Source organism: Corylus avellana, chromosome ca4, assembly GCF_901000735.1.
Source record: "Corylus avellana chromosome ca4, CavTom2PMs-1.0".
Taxonomy (NCBI): Eukaryota; Viridiplantae; Streptophyta; class Magnoliopsida; order Fagales; family Betulaceae; genus Corylus; species Corylus avellana.
This window is the reverse complement of record NC_081544.1, coordinates 7655980-7671823: the sequence shown is the minus strand read 5'-3', so window position 1 is coordinate 7671823 and position 15844 is coordinate 7655980. Positions and strand designations below refer to the sequence as shown.

The 15844-nt window shown below is 36.3% G+C and overlaps 1 protein-coding gene across 2 annotated transcripts; it reads left to right on the top strand.

Annotated features, from left to right (window-relative positions):
• Positions 1 to 4558: 4558 nt before the first annotated feature.
• LOC132179974 (protein EXECUTER 1, chloroplastic) lies at positions 4559 to 15632 on the top strand. Of its 2 annotated transcripts, XM_059592801.1 has the most exons (12): positions 4564 to 5046; positions 5176 to 5292; positions 5402 to 5467; positions 5984 to 6090; positions 7551 to 7632; positions 8318 to 9037; positions 9185 to 9308; positions 9483 to 9652; positions 13370 to 13444; positions 13552 to 13644; positions 13786 to 13935; positions 15194 to 15632. In XM_059592801.1, exons 1-11 carry the CDS (start codon positions 4690 to 4692, stop codon positions 13876 to 13878), a joined length of 2004 nt encoding a protein of 667 aa, XP_059448784.1. In that variant the 5' UTR covers positions 4564 to 4689; the 3' UTR covers positions 13879 to 13935; positions 15194 to 15632. The 2 variants fall into 2 exon arrangements, with proteins under 2 accessions (XP_059448785.1, XP_059448784.1); XM_059592802.1 differs by lacking the exons at positions 13786 to 13935; positions 15194 to 15632 and adding an exon at positions 11005 to 11179 and having other exon boundaries at positions 4559 to 5046; positions 13552 to 13566.
• The last annotated feature ends 212 nt before the right edge of the window (positions 15633 to 15844 follow it).

Sequence of the window (15844 nt, the reverse complement as noted above, 5' to 3'; positions counted from 1 at the left end):
AAAAAAAAAAAAAATTAATCTCTTGGTTTCACATGATTTCAATTTAATCTTGAAGTTTATAATTTCGATAATTAGATTCTTAGATTCTAACACCTTCAAAATTAGTTACTAAAAATTAACTCAGAGTGTTACCATTAAACCATATTCGAGATTAAAGTAATCGAAAATGGGTATTTATTTATCTCTCTCTCTCTCCTCTCCTCTAACTATCAACATCAATTAGTACTACCAATGCATCTACTAAGTAGTCATCACAAAATAGAATTAGTTATATTGGAAGGTATTTTTGTCCCCTCAAAAAGTGAAAAAAAAAAAACAAAAATATCCCTCATATATAACTAACGGGATATTATTGGAATACTCCGATAAAACATCTGTTTTAAAAGGTTAATGACTCACTACTAACACGATTAATGATTTTGAAAAACATAGTTTTAAAACAAAGAGACCTAAGCCCTTATGTGTAACCCAATTCCTGGAGCCTTTTGAGGCAAAACCCAAATCCCACCCCTTTCTGATCAAGCGTACGCCAAGGGACCACCCCAAATGTACGCACTTGGCCCTTAATGAGAACATATGCCAGGAGACCACTCGAACGTACGTTGACCAATCCTTGATCCAGTGGGCAATATCCTAGAACGTACACCTGAACCATTTTATCCAACATGTAATAGTACCCGAACATTCGCTGACACCCTGAAAAGTAGTTTTTACCGATTCTCCACTTTTCCAGAGCAAGGCACGCCCTAGGCTCCTATATAAACCATGCCTTTGACCCTCAGCCTCCTTTAACCCCAGAGAAACCCTATCACTAGTGTGAGAAGTGTCTTGGAGAGAGAGGAGAAGAAAGCTTGGTGCCCTTGCCATCTTCTAAGGTAAATCCCTTACCCATTCCATGGTCTTTTAATGTGGTTACTAGTATTTCATGTTTGAAGATATTTTGACAAACTCTCACACCCAATTCTTTACAAGAGCCAAATATGTTTTGAAAGAGTTTTAAATCCTTCTTCCATTGTTTTGAGTTGCATGATAACATGTTATGTATTGTGCATATGCCTACTTAGTAACCCAGGGAGAGAAATATCATCCCTTAGTTTTAGATAGAAGCCTCAAAACACGGTTTGGAACTTTTGGCCAAGAAACCTAACTCACTTGCCGAACGTACGCCCTCGAGGCCGAACATTCGACCAGGGAGCAAAGTCGCCGTCCCTTAGCTCCAAATGTGCAATATTAGAGTTCAGCGACCATTTTTGCTAGATAGGACTTTAGTGCCATAACTCGTAGGAGTTCTCTAGTACTGCGCATAACGACATGTCGTATTTCGTTATAGGAAGGATTTGTGATGTCGGAGGACTCAAGCGATTGGCTGAGTTAAGTAAACACTTACAAACACTTTCCTTAAAAACGTGGGATATGTCAGCTGACTGACCGTGCGTATGATATGAGCATGCCCACTTTTTGTAATAACTTGGTAACTGCTTTAATAACGGGTTGATAACATGCATTGTGTTGTATGACATGGTACACCAGTATGTGCCGTATAATGGCCATTGACTTACTATATATACTTGATTCTGTGGTCAAATGTGTGTGTGCGTTATATGGGCCTTGGATCCAATGGTTATTCGTGATCGGCGCATCCAGTGCTTAATGGTTGGTTACTACAAGACATACATCATTAGTAGCGTAGGCCACCCGAAATCAAACTCAGTCGGGTTGCTAGTGTTATGGACGGTAGCGTACAATGGTCGAGACACCGGCATTGTATTACAGGTTTCTTGGGACAACACCAACCTCGCTGAGAATGGGTAATATCTCGGGTAGACCATATATGATAATTATGACCTATAAAGTTAGTTTTCTACATTAAAATACTTAGGCGATTGTTGTCGGAAGTACACCACCCTTTATCAAACTAAACGATATTTTCAAGGTGTATTAATGGAGAGAACACCTCTTTTCAATGTTTATCAAAACTACACGTTTATTTCTACTTAATAATAACGAGCTAATGTCATACTCAATTGTAAGGTTTACTTACTAATTCGTTAGACTTACGCAGTTAGTACTCTTATAGGAAGCTTGTTCTTAGAACCTAGGAGTGGTATTGTTGCCACCTCAGGCTTTGCTTTAAGATCTTCATGTCGTTATCAGATTTGCCTTATACTATTATTAGTTGCTCAATATCTTTAAATTGAGGATTATACTTGCATCTGTAATGATTATAGGCTTATCAGATTTATTTCACATTCCTGTACATTAACTTTGATGATGCTTAGAGGGGTGGTTCTCCATTTAGCCACCAATTGGTTAAACTGGGGTAATTGCTAGTAACCCTACCACGCTGGCCAATGTCAGTTTTGGAGGCGTTACAATTATCCAGTTCAAATGAACTAGAGAGAATCATGTTCCCCCAAAATACCACAGTCATTACATAGCATTTATCATCGTTAAGTTTAGGTCATATCTTTATTCACAAAAGCATCACTTACAAGTTAAGTCTAATACAACACCGAAGAGAAATTAAATGTTGGGATTACATTGTGTACTAAAAAATAAACATGATCATCAATATCACTTTTAGGCAACTCCTCTATCTCCGGGTCCTCCTGTTTTGCTCCAAAAGATTACTCATTTGCAAAACAAATTGTTTTACATGTGAAAATAAAAAAAAATTAGTCTATGACTTAATAAGTAAACGTTACATAGAAATACTTCATGAGATGAGCCCTTGATATAAACTCAAAAAAAGTAACATTTCATGACATGCCTTTTTAAGGTTAGAGTTTCACGCAAAGTGCTCAAAATGTTTTCTTGAAAATGCAAAGTGACAAATTTATATAAACACAGCATGATTCATGCCATTTTCACTTTAATATGTAAAACTCACGAGGCTAAATCAAAACATTATTACACATGTCATTCACATTATCATTATATCATCATCTTATTACATCGTCATATTTGTGCAATTAACACTCGTATGATAGGGGTTATCATTTTATCATACTTGTACAATTAACCTTCGCACAATGGAGGTTATCATCCCATCATACCTTTATAATTAACCATCATACAATAGATGTTAGCTTATCATACAGAAACTTTACTATATAGGTGGTCCGTAAACATACCGGCCCCCCACCACAAGACACGTACAACATACTGACATGTATATAGCGTTAATCATCCATGATTTAAATCCGATCGAGCTATTAGCTAATAGCTCGATTGGTGTTATATTATAAGTCTATCGGGACAATGTCAACCTTATCGAGAAGGGGTTAAGCGGTTGAATATACCATATGGAGGAAAGTTATGGATTATGTATAAGATTCTTATTAGCATGCTTTTTTGCATTAAAATAACATGTGAATTGTCCTTGGAATTATGAAAGTCCTAGTTTAAAAATAAAATAATTTTTACGATAGTGTATTAATAGAGGCAACACTTACCAATTTTGCAAAACTCACACATTCTCAATTACCAAAGTCAAAGGGTTTTATATGTAAATAAGGCTCATGCATAAATAGTTTTGTGATAATTTACGTACCAAGTCGCGGCCTAATGTAGTTACTTTTCCATACGTGAAACACCTTGGTGTTTTGCAGTTTAGTAAGCTTGAAGGATAGTTGGATTAAAGCATTTCACTGGGCTGAAGATGCTAAATGAAGGGCTCGCATACTCAGATTTGTATAGCATAGTTTGATACTATTGAATTTTGTAGTTAATAATTCATTGGAAGCTCTTGTTGCGTTGATGATAGTGAATAGAATAATTGAAAATATTCTAGTTTCAACTCAACTAATTATGTTTCACTTTCCAATTTCCGCTATATTTTACTCTGATAGATAGTGTTTAAGGTAGTGAATTCAGTTAATAGTATTGAAGCACTAAGAGTAGCACTTCGAGTTAATTATCTTAGTTGATTAATTTTGAGAGCCTTGCGATTTGTGCTAGGAGTGACAATTGGTGTTCGTGTGTTAGGTTTGACCATGTCGAGGTATATGTATAAGACTATATAGGTTAATCCTAACTTGAATCATCTAATCAAATAGATTAGACATTTCAATCCTAACCTGCTAATTTCATGTTAGGTTCATGTGTCCTGTAAAAAATTGTCCGCACAATGAAAGCTGGGAAAGTGGGAAAGAAGATTCGATTTAGTGACCTCCGCTTCATGAAGCGTGATTTCAAGCTAATTGAGCTATCATTTCAGGACCTAACTTGCTAACTTCATGTTAAGTTTATATCGAGTTTGCAAGTCGCGTAAAAAATGACCGGCCTAACTTGTACATTAACATATCAAAGGGGTGACAAGTAGTAGACGAAAGGTCAAAACTAGATGGGGGGCTTATATGAAGTAGGGACTTCATTGTCAAAATCAAAAAACTAAAAAATTAATTAAAATAATTGAAAAAATCTAAGGATTAAATTTGATATTTTCTTACTTTTAATATATAGTATAAATTCAGTCTATTTTGTTACACAGAATGTTCAAAGTTTAGTAATCCCAGCAGTTTTACAGAGAATTTACAAAAAGCTGAAAGTTCAATCCTTATCCCCAACGTGCCCATATAATAACCCCTCCTCTCTCCCACCACTCAACCTGGTTTTCACTTTCTCTCGTCACAACCACAACACGCGAACACATTAACGCAACTCTCTCGCTCTCTGCTTCTCGGTGCCATGGCTTCCATATCTCCTCCGACCCCCCACAACCTGAACTTCTCAATCCCCAAATTCCCATCCAGAAGACCATTCTACCCCTCCCCTTCCCACCCCTTCTCCCTCTGCCGCTGCCGGTGCCACCACCACAACCCCTCCTCCGACAACTCCGTGCGCTGGCGATGGGACTCTGCGCTCCACGACGTCGTCAGCACCGCCTTCAAACGCTTCGATTCTTACTTTAACTCGACCAAGAAAGAGCCCAGGGTCGTTCGCACTGCGGCGGAGGAAGAGGAAGATGACGACTGGGATTGGGATCGCTGGCGCAAGCACTTCGACGCAATCGACGCCCAGGAGCGCCTCGTCTCAATTTTGAAGGTCTATCCGAGCTTTAACTTCTTTCACCCTTGTGGGAATGCTATGAAATTATTTGGGTTTGATTATTTTTTGCCTTTTGTTGTGTGGAAATTATTAGTACGCTGATGTGTTTTCGTTTTGTGGCAACAGTCACAGTTGGGTCGTGCTGTGTATACAGAGGATTATGAGGATGCTGCGAGGCTCAAGGTGGCCATTGCAGCTGCAGCTACGAATGATACCGTTGGCAGAGTGATGTCTCATTGGAATGTATGAAAACAGTGGCTGTCATAGAAAAAAAGGGATTTATTTTGGCTAGCACTTTTTCCTTTTCATCTCTCTTTTAATTTTTAATTTTTTGAAAATCTCTGTATTTCAGAAAGCTATAGAGGAAGAGCGTTTCCAGGATGCAGCGTATATGCGAGATAGTGCTGGTGCTGGATTGGTGAGTTGCATAAAAGACTTTCTGAATCATAGTGTGTATGTCTGTCTCAGCTGTTGTGTAGAAAATGTTCTTTTATGTTGGAGTGCAAAATGTAGGTTGATGAATGATTCTAGTTGTATTTCAATGTGTATTTTGGATCATTTTTTAAAATTGTTTGTTTCTAGGAAAGATTTCTGCACTTGTCCATCATAATCTTTGGTAATTGTTTGCCACAAGAAGCAGCCTGCCAGTGTTCATAAGGAGTGCCATATTTTTCTTAGATGAGCCATACCTTGCTAATACATAGCTATTGGAGTTGTTCCATGTTCTGAAGGAAATTATCAGATTATTTTTTTGACATAAGATCAAATTGGTACTTGTTCTCAGAATTTTTGATTGATCAATATACACTTTCCTGACAGTGCCAATATATTACTTTGGTCCTTTTTAATCACTAATACCTAATAATATATGATGCTGTCCATATCATATGATTACTTGGTGTTATGTAGTTTATTTTGTGGTTCTGGTTTCCAGGTCGGATGGTGGGCTGGCATTTCAAAAAATATCAATGATCCTCATGGTCTAATTATTCGAATAACAGCTGAGCATGGAAGATATGTGGCGAGAAGTTATAGCCCTCGGTGAGCTCCTTTTCTTGACTAGGAAACAGTTTCATCTGGATCTTCAGTGCTTTCATGAAAGTAACACTATTGTTAATAATGGAGATCAAGCTTAGTCAGACTTTCTTAGCTAAGCGTGGAGCTTTCACATTGAAGTTATTTTCTGTTGGGATTGCAAAGGCATTTGTGCTTTTTGTTTTGGTGGTGTTTCTTAATTTATTTCTTTTTCCTCATTTTAAATAATTCCGTTTGGAAATGGATTTGTCTCATGGATTTTGTGAGTTGATAGGTATTTTCTTGTTAATGTTTGAATATATCTGGGAGAAAGTAGGGCTTTTATAGATCTTTAATAGTTAGATTGCCTTGTCTGAAATCTGGGTTCAAATTTTGTGCGAGTTAAGTTATAGTATTCTTCAGGATAAATAAATGGCATAAAATGTTTTTAAATTTTGAACTAAAAAAAAAAGTGACAGAAAACTTGCAAACTTTAGTATATTTGGAAATAAGTTATAAGAAGAATTTATTACATGTTAACATTTAATATAAAAATGACAGTGTACTTGTTAATGATCTCTTGAGACTTGGACACAGGCAGACAATTGAAGGAATTGAAACATGATTGGGGTACCTTTCTAGCTAGGGTTGTATAGCAGACTCATTTTCTATGTAACGTGCAACAAGAAGACATTCTATTGTGTTCTTCGAGAGACCTGCATTACATTTATTTATTTATTTTTTTAATTTCTTGACAAGTGTTTATCATCTTAATCGAATTGCATATGGAGGCCAGCTGGACTGAATGATTGAACAGTTTCATTCATTATTGATCCCGTTTATAGGCTGGAGAGTGACCTGTTTTAGGTAATATTGCTTGTGAGACCTTTGCAACAATAGAAGCAAAACATGTAAATTACTAAATTTGAATTAGAATTTGATAATATGAAGGAAAATATATGTTAACAGTTTTACGTATTGTTAATTAAAAAGGCCTAGTGGCAGGGGTGAGAATGGAACTGGTTAAAAAAGTAGCTCTTTGTCAATTTGGTGCATGTCCAGCATCGGTTTGGCAAACTAGGGACTTCCGCCATTTTCTCTTGGTATTTTAATAAACCATATGCTATTGTTGAATTATCCGCAATCTGACAGATTAGCTTTCGCATCAGCTCTTGGCTACAGTAATTGCATTGGTTTTCTGGCAAAAGCTTACTGGTTTATAATATGGTGAATGCATTTAATTTCCATCTGCTTTCCTCGCCTTGAAGATATCTTATATGAAGGTTTAATATTTATATTTGGTTGATTTGGTTATCTTGGACACCTTTTCATATAGACTTTTAATTTAAAGCACTTTTTTTGGTATATAATAATACTTTTCAATTGGATCCTGCCACATGGCATGCTACTTTTGCTTACTAGTAAATATTCTTTTTAATTTTTTGAAGGCATGTTGTTCACCAATCTTTATTACTTTTTTTCTCTAGGCAACTTGCTACGGCCACAGCTGGTATTCCCTTGTTTGAAATTTTTCTTACAGTAAATAAGAGAGGTGAATACAAACAGCAGGTGTGTTTTCTCTACCCGCATAACTGCTTGAATTAGTTTTTCTACTGGCAAAAATTTGACATAAGACCATATTTTCTGATTCTTACTGCTTATCAAGTTCTGTGAATTTTCCCTCTGACAAACTTTTGGTGTTAATCCCATGGGTCTCTTTTGAAGTTAAACTAGAGTAGTTGTAGGTGAAATGAATGGAAGCATTACTTCTAATGGTGTTGTGACTACAATTAGTGTGCCTGCTTCTGTGATCCGATCTCTTTTGTATTTATTTTGTATGCTTGTTTTGATTGTAGGAGTGATTCTCTATGTCTGATGATAAGAATATAATCATTTCCTCTGATGGTCGGTCTAGTGATAATTGGTCTTGATCAATTTTACTGGAATTGCTACCATGATGCAACTGTAATGTGAAATTCTGTTTGTCTGTGTCTGCATAGATTTTGTACTGGCATGCTTTCAGGCATATGTATATGTAGAGTAGATACCACGTAAATCTATTTGTATATCGGTATGTGCATGCATGCATACTTTTCACTCAACATAGATACACTTGTGTAATTGCATCCATGTCTGCATGCGGAGGTACATATACCCACATATACATGTGAGCATGCATGTGTTTGCCCTGTGTTTCAGGTGTTGTGACAATTACTATACCATATGTTATCTTTGTGCATCATGTCATTTTCAGGCTGTGTACTTAAAGCGAAGAGGAGTTTTTCGAGACTCTCCAACAGTTCGCTCTAAACCATTGGATGCCACTAGCAGCTTGAATCCATTAGACTCAACTGAAGACAAAAGTGATCTACTTGTTGTGAATTCTGAAGATCCCGAAGATGGTGATGATAGGGACGATAGTTCTGATCTAGCTGAGGGTATATCCAGTTTCCAGAACATCTTAAGAGATATGATTCCTGGTGTAAAGGTCAAGGTCTTAAAAGTGACAGCGCCAGGGAAGGTGGACAGGGATTTGATATCTAAGGTGATTGAGCAGATAATTGAGGAAGAAGATGAAGAGAAGGACAATGAGATAGAGAGTGTAGAAGCAGAAGATGAAGTTAATGAGATAAGTGACCTAGAGAGAGATGACATTGAAATGGATGCTGATCCAGGAATTATTGAAAGTGAAGAGCGAAACGAAATTGCAGTTAAAGTTGTTGTTGGTGGACTTGCACAGAAACTCTCCAACAGTGTGCCTACTAAAGATTTACTTCGAGTACCTGCTAATCTAGAGAAGAAGGGACGTTTGTCATTTTCCTTTTCTATAGAGAAAAACATAAATGAGCAGGATTCTGGTGGCAAGGAACAAGCTTCAGTAGATAAATCAGCTAAGCTTCGAGGTCAACGCAGTATTGACCATGTTATGTTTGATCTTGCAAAATTCATTGGTAGGGAGAAGATACCCTTGAAGGTTGGTTTGAAGTTTTTACTCGGCATACTTTGTTCACATTCTGTAGACTGTGGACCCACCTAACATGAGGCAAACTTATAATTTGTTCATGTAGTAAATTTCCAATCCAAATATGCTAAGTTTATAATCTTTGGCTTTAATGGTCAGGTGCTCAAAGATGTTGGTGAATTAATAAATCTGACTCTCAGCCAGGCTCAAAATTATCAACCACTATCTGGATCGACAACCTTCAATCGCATTGAGCTGCCAACTTCTCTAGATCCTCTAAATGGTGATTTTCTACAGAACCTTTTCAGTTTTTAATTAGGTTGAGATTATTTACTAATTAGCTGCTTATGGTACTTGTTTGGTATGTTTCTAAGTTCTGATGGCATTGGTTCATTTTATTTTGGGCCCTTAAACCAACTTACATTCTAAAGAGTTAAGAATGTGTACATTTTATCAGGACTTTACATTGGTGCACATGGGCTGTACTCCTCAGAAGTCATTCATCTGAGACGCAAATTCGGTCAGTGGCAAGAGGATGGTGGTAAAAAGGAGCCTTCAGATCTTGAATTTTATGAATATGTTGAAGCCACAAAACTTACGGGTGATCCTTACGTACCTGCTGGCATGGTAATATCTTAAAGTTGATTATTTTATGCTATCTATATATTGATAGAGATAGATTTAGTGGAACTTATTAAGAGAAATTATGTTTTTGCTTTACAATTTTTCATAAATTCGTTCTATTAAAAAATGGCTTTCGATTAACAGAAATGTTGTTCCTACAAAAGACATACTTTTCATTGCATCTCTGTCTGATATAGCTGGAAGTTTTTAAGAGCTAGTGTTGAGTAAAAGAGCACTGCTGAACATTCTCATTGCTTAGCAAAAAAGAAAAAGGTTAATAGTTCTGAGTGTCTGACATTGGCATGTATATGGTGTGAAATCTGTTTTTAGAAACTTCTGGATGGGACACATGCATCAAGGGGTTATTGTGATCTTGGTTTTGTTCAAGAGGCCGAATAAAATGAGGTGTGTTTTGGGTGGCACAACAGTCCCGTTTGTCTTTAATGAGCTGAACAAATTAGCTCCAGCTCAATTGATACTTCCGCCCCCCCTCCCCAAGAATGGGGTGGAGGATAGGTTATAGGCTTAAGATTCGACTGGGTGCTTGTATTACTTATCAATCAAGGAGAAAATAAAGAATTGATATAATTAATAATAATAAAATTTGAAATTAATCTATTGTTGGTTATTGTCCCTTTTATGAATTGGATAGATAGAGTAGCTTATGGCATGTCCTTGTACAGTTGGAAGTGGGGATATTGTGTATGAAGAGGAACAATCCCATTTTTAATATCTGGAATGCTATATGTAGTTAGTAAATGAAGTCTAATTTTTTCTTATCCCTGTATCTCTTGAGCGAGAATCATAATATATATATATATATAAGTAATTTAAATATCATTAAAAATGCAACCTAGGTACACAAGTAGTATACAAGAGAAATGCCTATCTAGAAGGAGAAAAAAGAACAATAAAATCATTAAAACTAATCACCAAATGAGCTAAAAACTCAACTGTCAAAGTATAAAGAGAATAAAAAAAGGATTTGAGCTCCTGCAACGTCCTCGCTTGGTTCCATAGGAGTAGCTTGATTAAGCTTATTTGGCCTAATAGGGTTGTTATTCCATAGGAGTCACTACTGTCCAAGCTTGGAAGTGAAGATGCTTTATATCTTTAATGGAACTAGACATGTCTGAACTTCAATGTATTTCTGTAATTGGTAAATGACGTCCAAACTGCCCCATACTCGGAGACAATCTCAAACCTTGGCTTGGGAGCCCTTTTTAGGTCATCAGCATGAAAATTATGATAACAGTGGTTATGGCTCAAAGAGAATTTTCCATTTCAGTGATGTCTTATTTTCAATGGTCTTTACCCAAAACATGTCATATTCAATGATCTCTTGAAACTTGCAGTTTGTCCTTTTGATTCAATAAGATGCCAACCATGTAGAACCAAACAAGATAGGATTATGGTGGAGCCGAAGCAGCTCCCATAAACAAAGTCGGAATTGATTCTTTCTCAGTCTTCAGCCATGACCTCTAAACATGTGATTGCACCAACATCAGATTTACCTCAACATGATTATTTGTAAGGATAAAATAACAACACTAATAATATGTTGGATTGCTTCTCTTATTGGTCTCCTTTAACTGGTATTAAGCTGGGGACTTTGGTTTGAATCTTTTGTGCTCATGTATCGGTGCCCAATTTTGCAGACTTAATAAAAATTGTTTTCAGCTATTAAAATGCGGTAATATATGCATGTCTATGATGTTGACTTAATAAAAGTTGTTTCCACTATTTAAGAGTGATATTATATACATATGTGTATCATGTTCCGTTATAAGTATGCCATCTGTACTTGGTATATGTGGAAAAGAGATGCTATAATTATGTTTCTCTAAATATGTGAAGAATCGATATGGATACAGGATATCGATAACGGGCATTGTGTAGCCTTTGAAACAAGCATGAAAGAGCTAGTCTCCCACATGCAAAATATTTGAAGAATATATTAAGCTAGTTTTAGGTAAAAAACAAATAACAAATAACAAACATCAAAAGGCATAAATTATATATAAATAATGAAACTAATTTTAGAAGCTATAAATAATAGAAGAACACATGATCCATATTTCATACTTGATATTTATAAAAGTTTAGGATTTGAAGGTTTTTAGCTTTCTAGGAGATTAGATGTCTTTTGCATCTTAAACCCCACTTTTCCATAAGAAACTATAAAAAAACAGATAAAGAAAAAGAAAACCCAAAGAAGACGTGATCCATGACCTCTATTATGTGCTGAAGTATGGAACATATTTGATGCATATCCTTATCCTCGTATTACAGGGTCCATGACCTCTAATATGTGCCATGTCCCATGGGAAAAAAATAAATTTCTTATTTATGGATACATATTTGATGCATATCTTGTATCCCTACATTGCATATTAGATATGGATATTTATGGTCATTTTGAAGTATCCTTGCTTCCTAGCTCCAAATACAATTGAGAAATTTGTTAGCAGTTGTCCAGTGGTAAAGAGTTTTTAAAAAGGAGGACTTTACTTTGACCACCGTCCTCTCATGGTCTTTAAAACTTATATAATTTCATTCCCTCGAAAGACACCACAAAAGGCAAAATGGAACTATCTTCTACACTGATGCACTTTGAGGACTACCACACAATCCTCTCCAACAAGCGAGAAAGTCTACTACTCTTTTAGGCATAACTAAAGCTAAACCAACATTGTTGAAAATTGCACTCCATAAGGCACTAGTAATATCACAATGTAGAAGATGATCCATAAACTCTCCACTCCTCCTACACATACAACACTAATCACCCACGATGACATGTTTCCTTTGCTTATCCATCGTGAGGATCTTCCCTAGGGCTGCTGTCCAAGAAAAAAAGGCTGCTCTCATGGGGACCTTATTCCATGAAATGCTCTTCCCAAGGAAGGGAGTGCTATCATTAAGTACAAGGACGTTATAGAAAGATTTAACAACAAACATCCTTCTCTTAAAAGGACCCAACGAAGCTCGTCTTTACTTCCTGGTCTCAATCTAAAGTAATACAACAAATTAAAAAATGAAGCAAAGACATCTACTTCCCAATTGTGACCCGCTTTGATAAAGCTTATATTTCACTGATGGGAATCACTAGATAATTCCAAGTAATCTGCCATGGAAGCATCCTTAACACAAGCAATACCATACAAATTCGGAAAAGCTTCCTTAAGGTCCTGATCCCCACGCCACATGTCATGCTAGAATCTATGCATGTTATGCTACATTTAGCATGCCCCAGCCAACGATAATGGTTACTGTTTTCAGTAAGGATGCTATGTTTGGTCAGTTATATTATTTGTGTTTTGGCAGAATGACTGAAGCAGGTATTAATATTGACCTCTTGGCATCAATAAATTTGTTGGCACTGTTTTCATGCAAACAGAATCTACTGGCTCATTTTTCATCTTTGCTTGCATGAATGCTTATTTTCTAGCTTTGTTCACGTATTTAGTGAAAATAAAATATATTTTAATTTTTCATATTCTTTTATTGAAATGAAACCTTGTAACACTTCTGAGAGATCAATGATTGGTATGTTCTTTGAGTTTCAGAAACACTTTAATCTCATAGATTATGGAGAACTGGCTTAACTCGTAATCTTAAATTGGTGCATATCGATGGTTTTGAACCATGTTTACCTTTGTGTTAAATAAACTATTTATCTATTATGACTCAAAATCATGGCATTATTGGTTTCTGCAGGTATCATTCCGTGCGAAGGTTGGGAAACGGTATCAGCTTCCACATAAAGGGATCATTCCTGAAGAATTTGGAGTGGTATATCTTTAGCTTACATAGCTGTCTGATCTGGTCTCCATTTCTGTTATTCATTATTGCACCTTTCTCAAGTGTAAGAGCTTCTTGTGATCTTGTTGGCTACACAGATTGCTCGCTATAAAGGTCAAGGGAGGCTTGCTGAGCCTGGGTTTCGCAATCCTCGATGGGTTGATGGTGAACTTGTCATTCTTGATGGAAAGGTCTACATTTAGCTCTTCTATCTTGTCTAGTTGTTTTACCATATCCACTATGTATTTTTACCCTTTTCTCCATGAAACTGGATTTTCTGTTTCTCTAAAAGCATATTGATTGCAACTTATACTTTCAATGGAATTCTGCAGTACATTAAAGGGGGGCCTGTTGTTGGGTTTGTCTATTGGGCCCCTGAATATCATTTCTTGGTGTTCTTCAATAGGCTGAGGCTTCAAGAGTAGATACTCGGTGTACATACTATGTCCAAGCTTGTAAATTCTTTGTTCAGATTTTGTAAGGTAAGTTCCCTTAACGTGAAAAGGAAACAATGTATATGTGCTCTGATTAGCTGGGATTTCTTTCTTTTTGAATTGAAGTGTGATGTTAGCATCTTCTAAATTGTTATCGTGTATAACTATTATAGACATGGTTATTGTTATGGGTTGTAACGACCCAGGAAAAGTGCTAACTAATTGAAGTTACAATTAGAGCCTCTTGAAATTTCTTATTAAGTCCAAGCTCGCCTAGTAAGGAACCAGATTGACACTTAGTATACCCATGAGCACGTTTATAATACACCCTCCCAAAATGTGGGAGTAACTTTCTGGGGGGTGACAATATTTGTAACAATCCAGGGTAAGCGCCAATTACATTTGTGCCACAATTCCAAAAGGACTAGTCAAAATTACAATTGGAGCATCTTGAAATCACTTATAAAGCTCATTTTCACCTAGTAAGGAACCAATGTGAGACTTAGCACACCTATGCGTACCTTTGTAATCCACCCAGTCAATGTGGGCAATCCACCCACCCAATGTGGGACTTGTTTTCTGGGGTGTCACATGGGTCACCATCTCTCCTTTGAAAATGGGATCTAATGGCACCTCTAGTATAGCTTGCATGCATAATTTTGTGTACAGTTTAGGTGTCCCTCTAAGTTGAGTTTAGAGTCGAGTTTCTAATGGAAAATTGTTTCGTTCAATGGTTGGTACTCTTGAAAAAAAGAAAATTAAACAAAAATTAAAAAAAAAAAAAAAATTGAATTTCACACCAGAAATTGGCTGAAAAATGGCAGAAGAGAGTTATTTGGGATTTGCCTGGTGGTAAAAATTAGAACGTAAGGAGTTGTTTGATATCAGTTGGAAACTCTAGTATCTTGATATTTTCCCTTTTTCAATTCACACATGTATGCACAACAGATAAAATTCCTGAACCGCATATATGAAGGAAGCATTTGTGCATCCTTTGATATTGCAATTGACTAATAGGTACTGTGCTGCTATTTGATTTTTAACCACAATGTATCACTGTCTGATGGCCAAAAACAAGGATGCTGAATGTTTTGATAATATATGCATTGTGGGAAACCTCCATTATTGGCCTTTCTGTTCCTGAACGTTTCTCAGTTGAAAATTATTATTACTGGGTTTCTCTCTGTGCATTTTATTTCTCAAATATAATTTCTTCTGTAGCAACTCAATGTGGAGCCTGGTATAATAGTATGACCGATTTTAAGATCCTCTTACTATGGTTTCCTTTGTCATCTTTGTCGTGCAGTTTTAGGTGTAGTTTTTTTTCCAAGTAAAGCAGCAGAGATAGCCTGGAGATCTTATGCTCACTCAACTGACCAGCGCACTTGTAAGCATTATTGACTCGATCACAATGAAAGGCCCCTCTCAATCTCATTGCTCCTTGTTTGGGGGCAACCCCTTCCACATCAATGTTTTTCAATCTTTGCAGTACTATAATGCTAATATTATCAGGGGTTTGTCTAGTAACTTGGCAGTATATTTCCCATGTTCTAACTCAAATTACTTGATAGTTCCAGCTTCTGGATGGGTCTTTTGAAATACCATAGCTAGAGATGTACATATGTGAGGCCTTTTGATGGCCTTAATTTCGGGGTGCAGTTCAATAAGGATAATATTTAAGTGCGTTGTAATGATATATATATCTTTTCTCAATAATTAATATTAGAAGTACACCATTTACACCATTGAATAACTTTATAGAACCACATTTTAACTATTAGATTTATGGTTTTTCCTTGTTTGTCTCGTTCATCAAATATCAAGTATGACCTTTAATGTGTCTCGGTTGAAGGAATTTCTCATGGATATACTGTCGAAAATGCAAGTTATTTATTTACAAAGAATATATATTCCAAAAGTTTTCTCATTTGAATTTAGTAGCGAGAATTTATCATCG

What these genes read in the sequence shown, in the direction of transcription:
- LOC132179974 (XM_059592801.1), top strand. Translation starts at nt 4,690, where the DNA reads ATGGCTTCCATATCTCCTCCGACCCCCCACAACCTGAACTTCTCAATC. An exon ending in ATAGTGCTGGTGCTGGATTG is followed by an intron (nt 5,468 to 5,983) that starts GTGAGTTGCATA and finishes TCTGGTTTCCAG; the next exon opens with GTCGGATGGTGGGCTGGCAT. An exon ending in GGGAGAAGATACCCTTGAAG is followed by an intron (nt 9,038 to 9,184) that starts GTTGGTTTGAAG and finishes TTTAATGGTCAG; the next exon opens with GTGCTCAAAGATGTTGGTGA.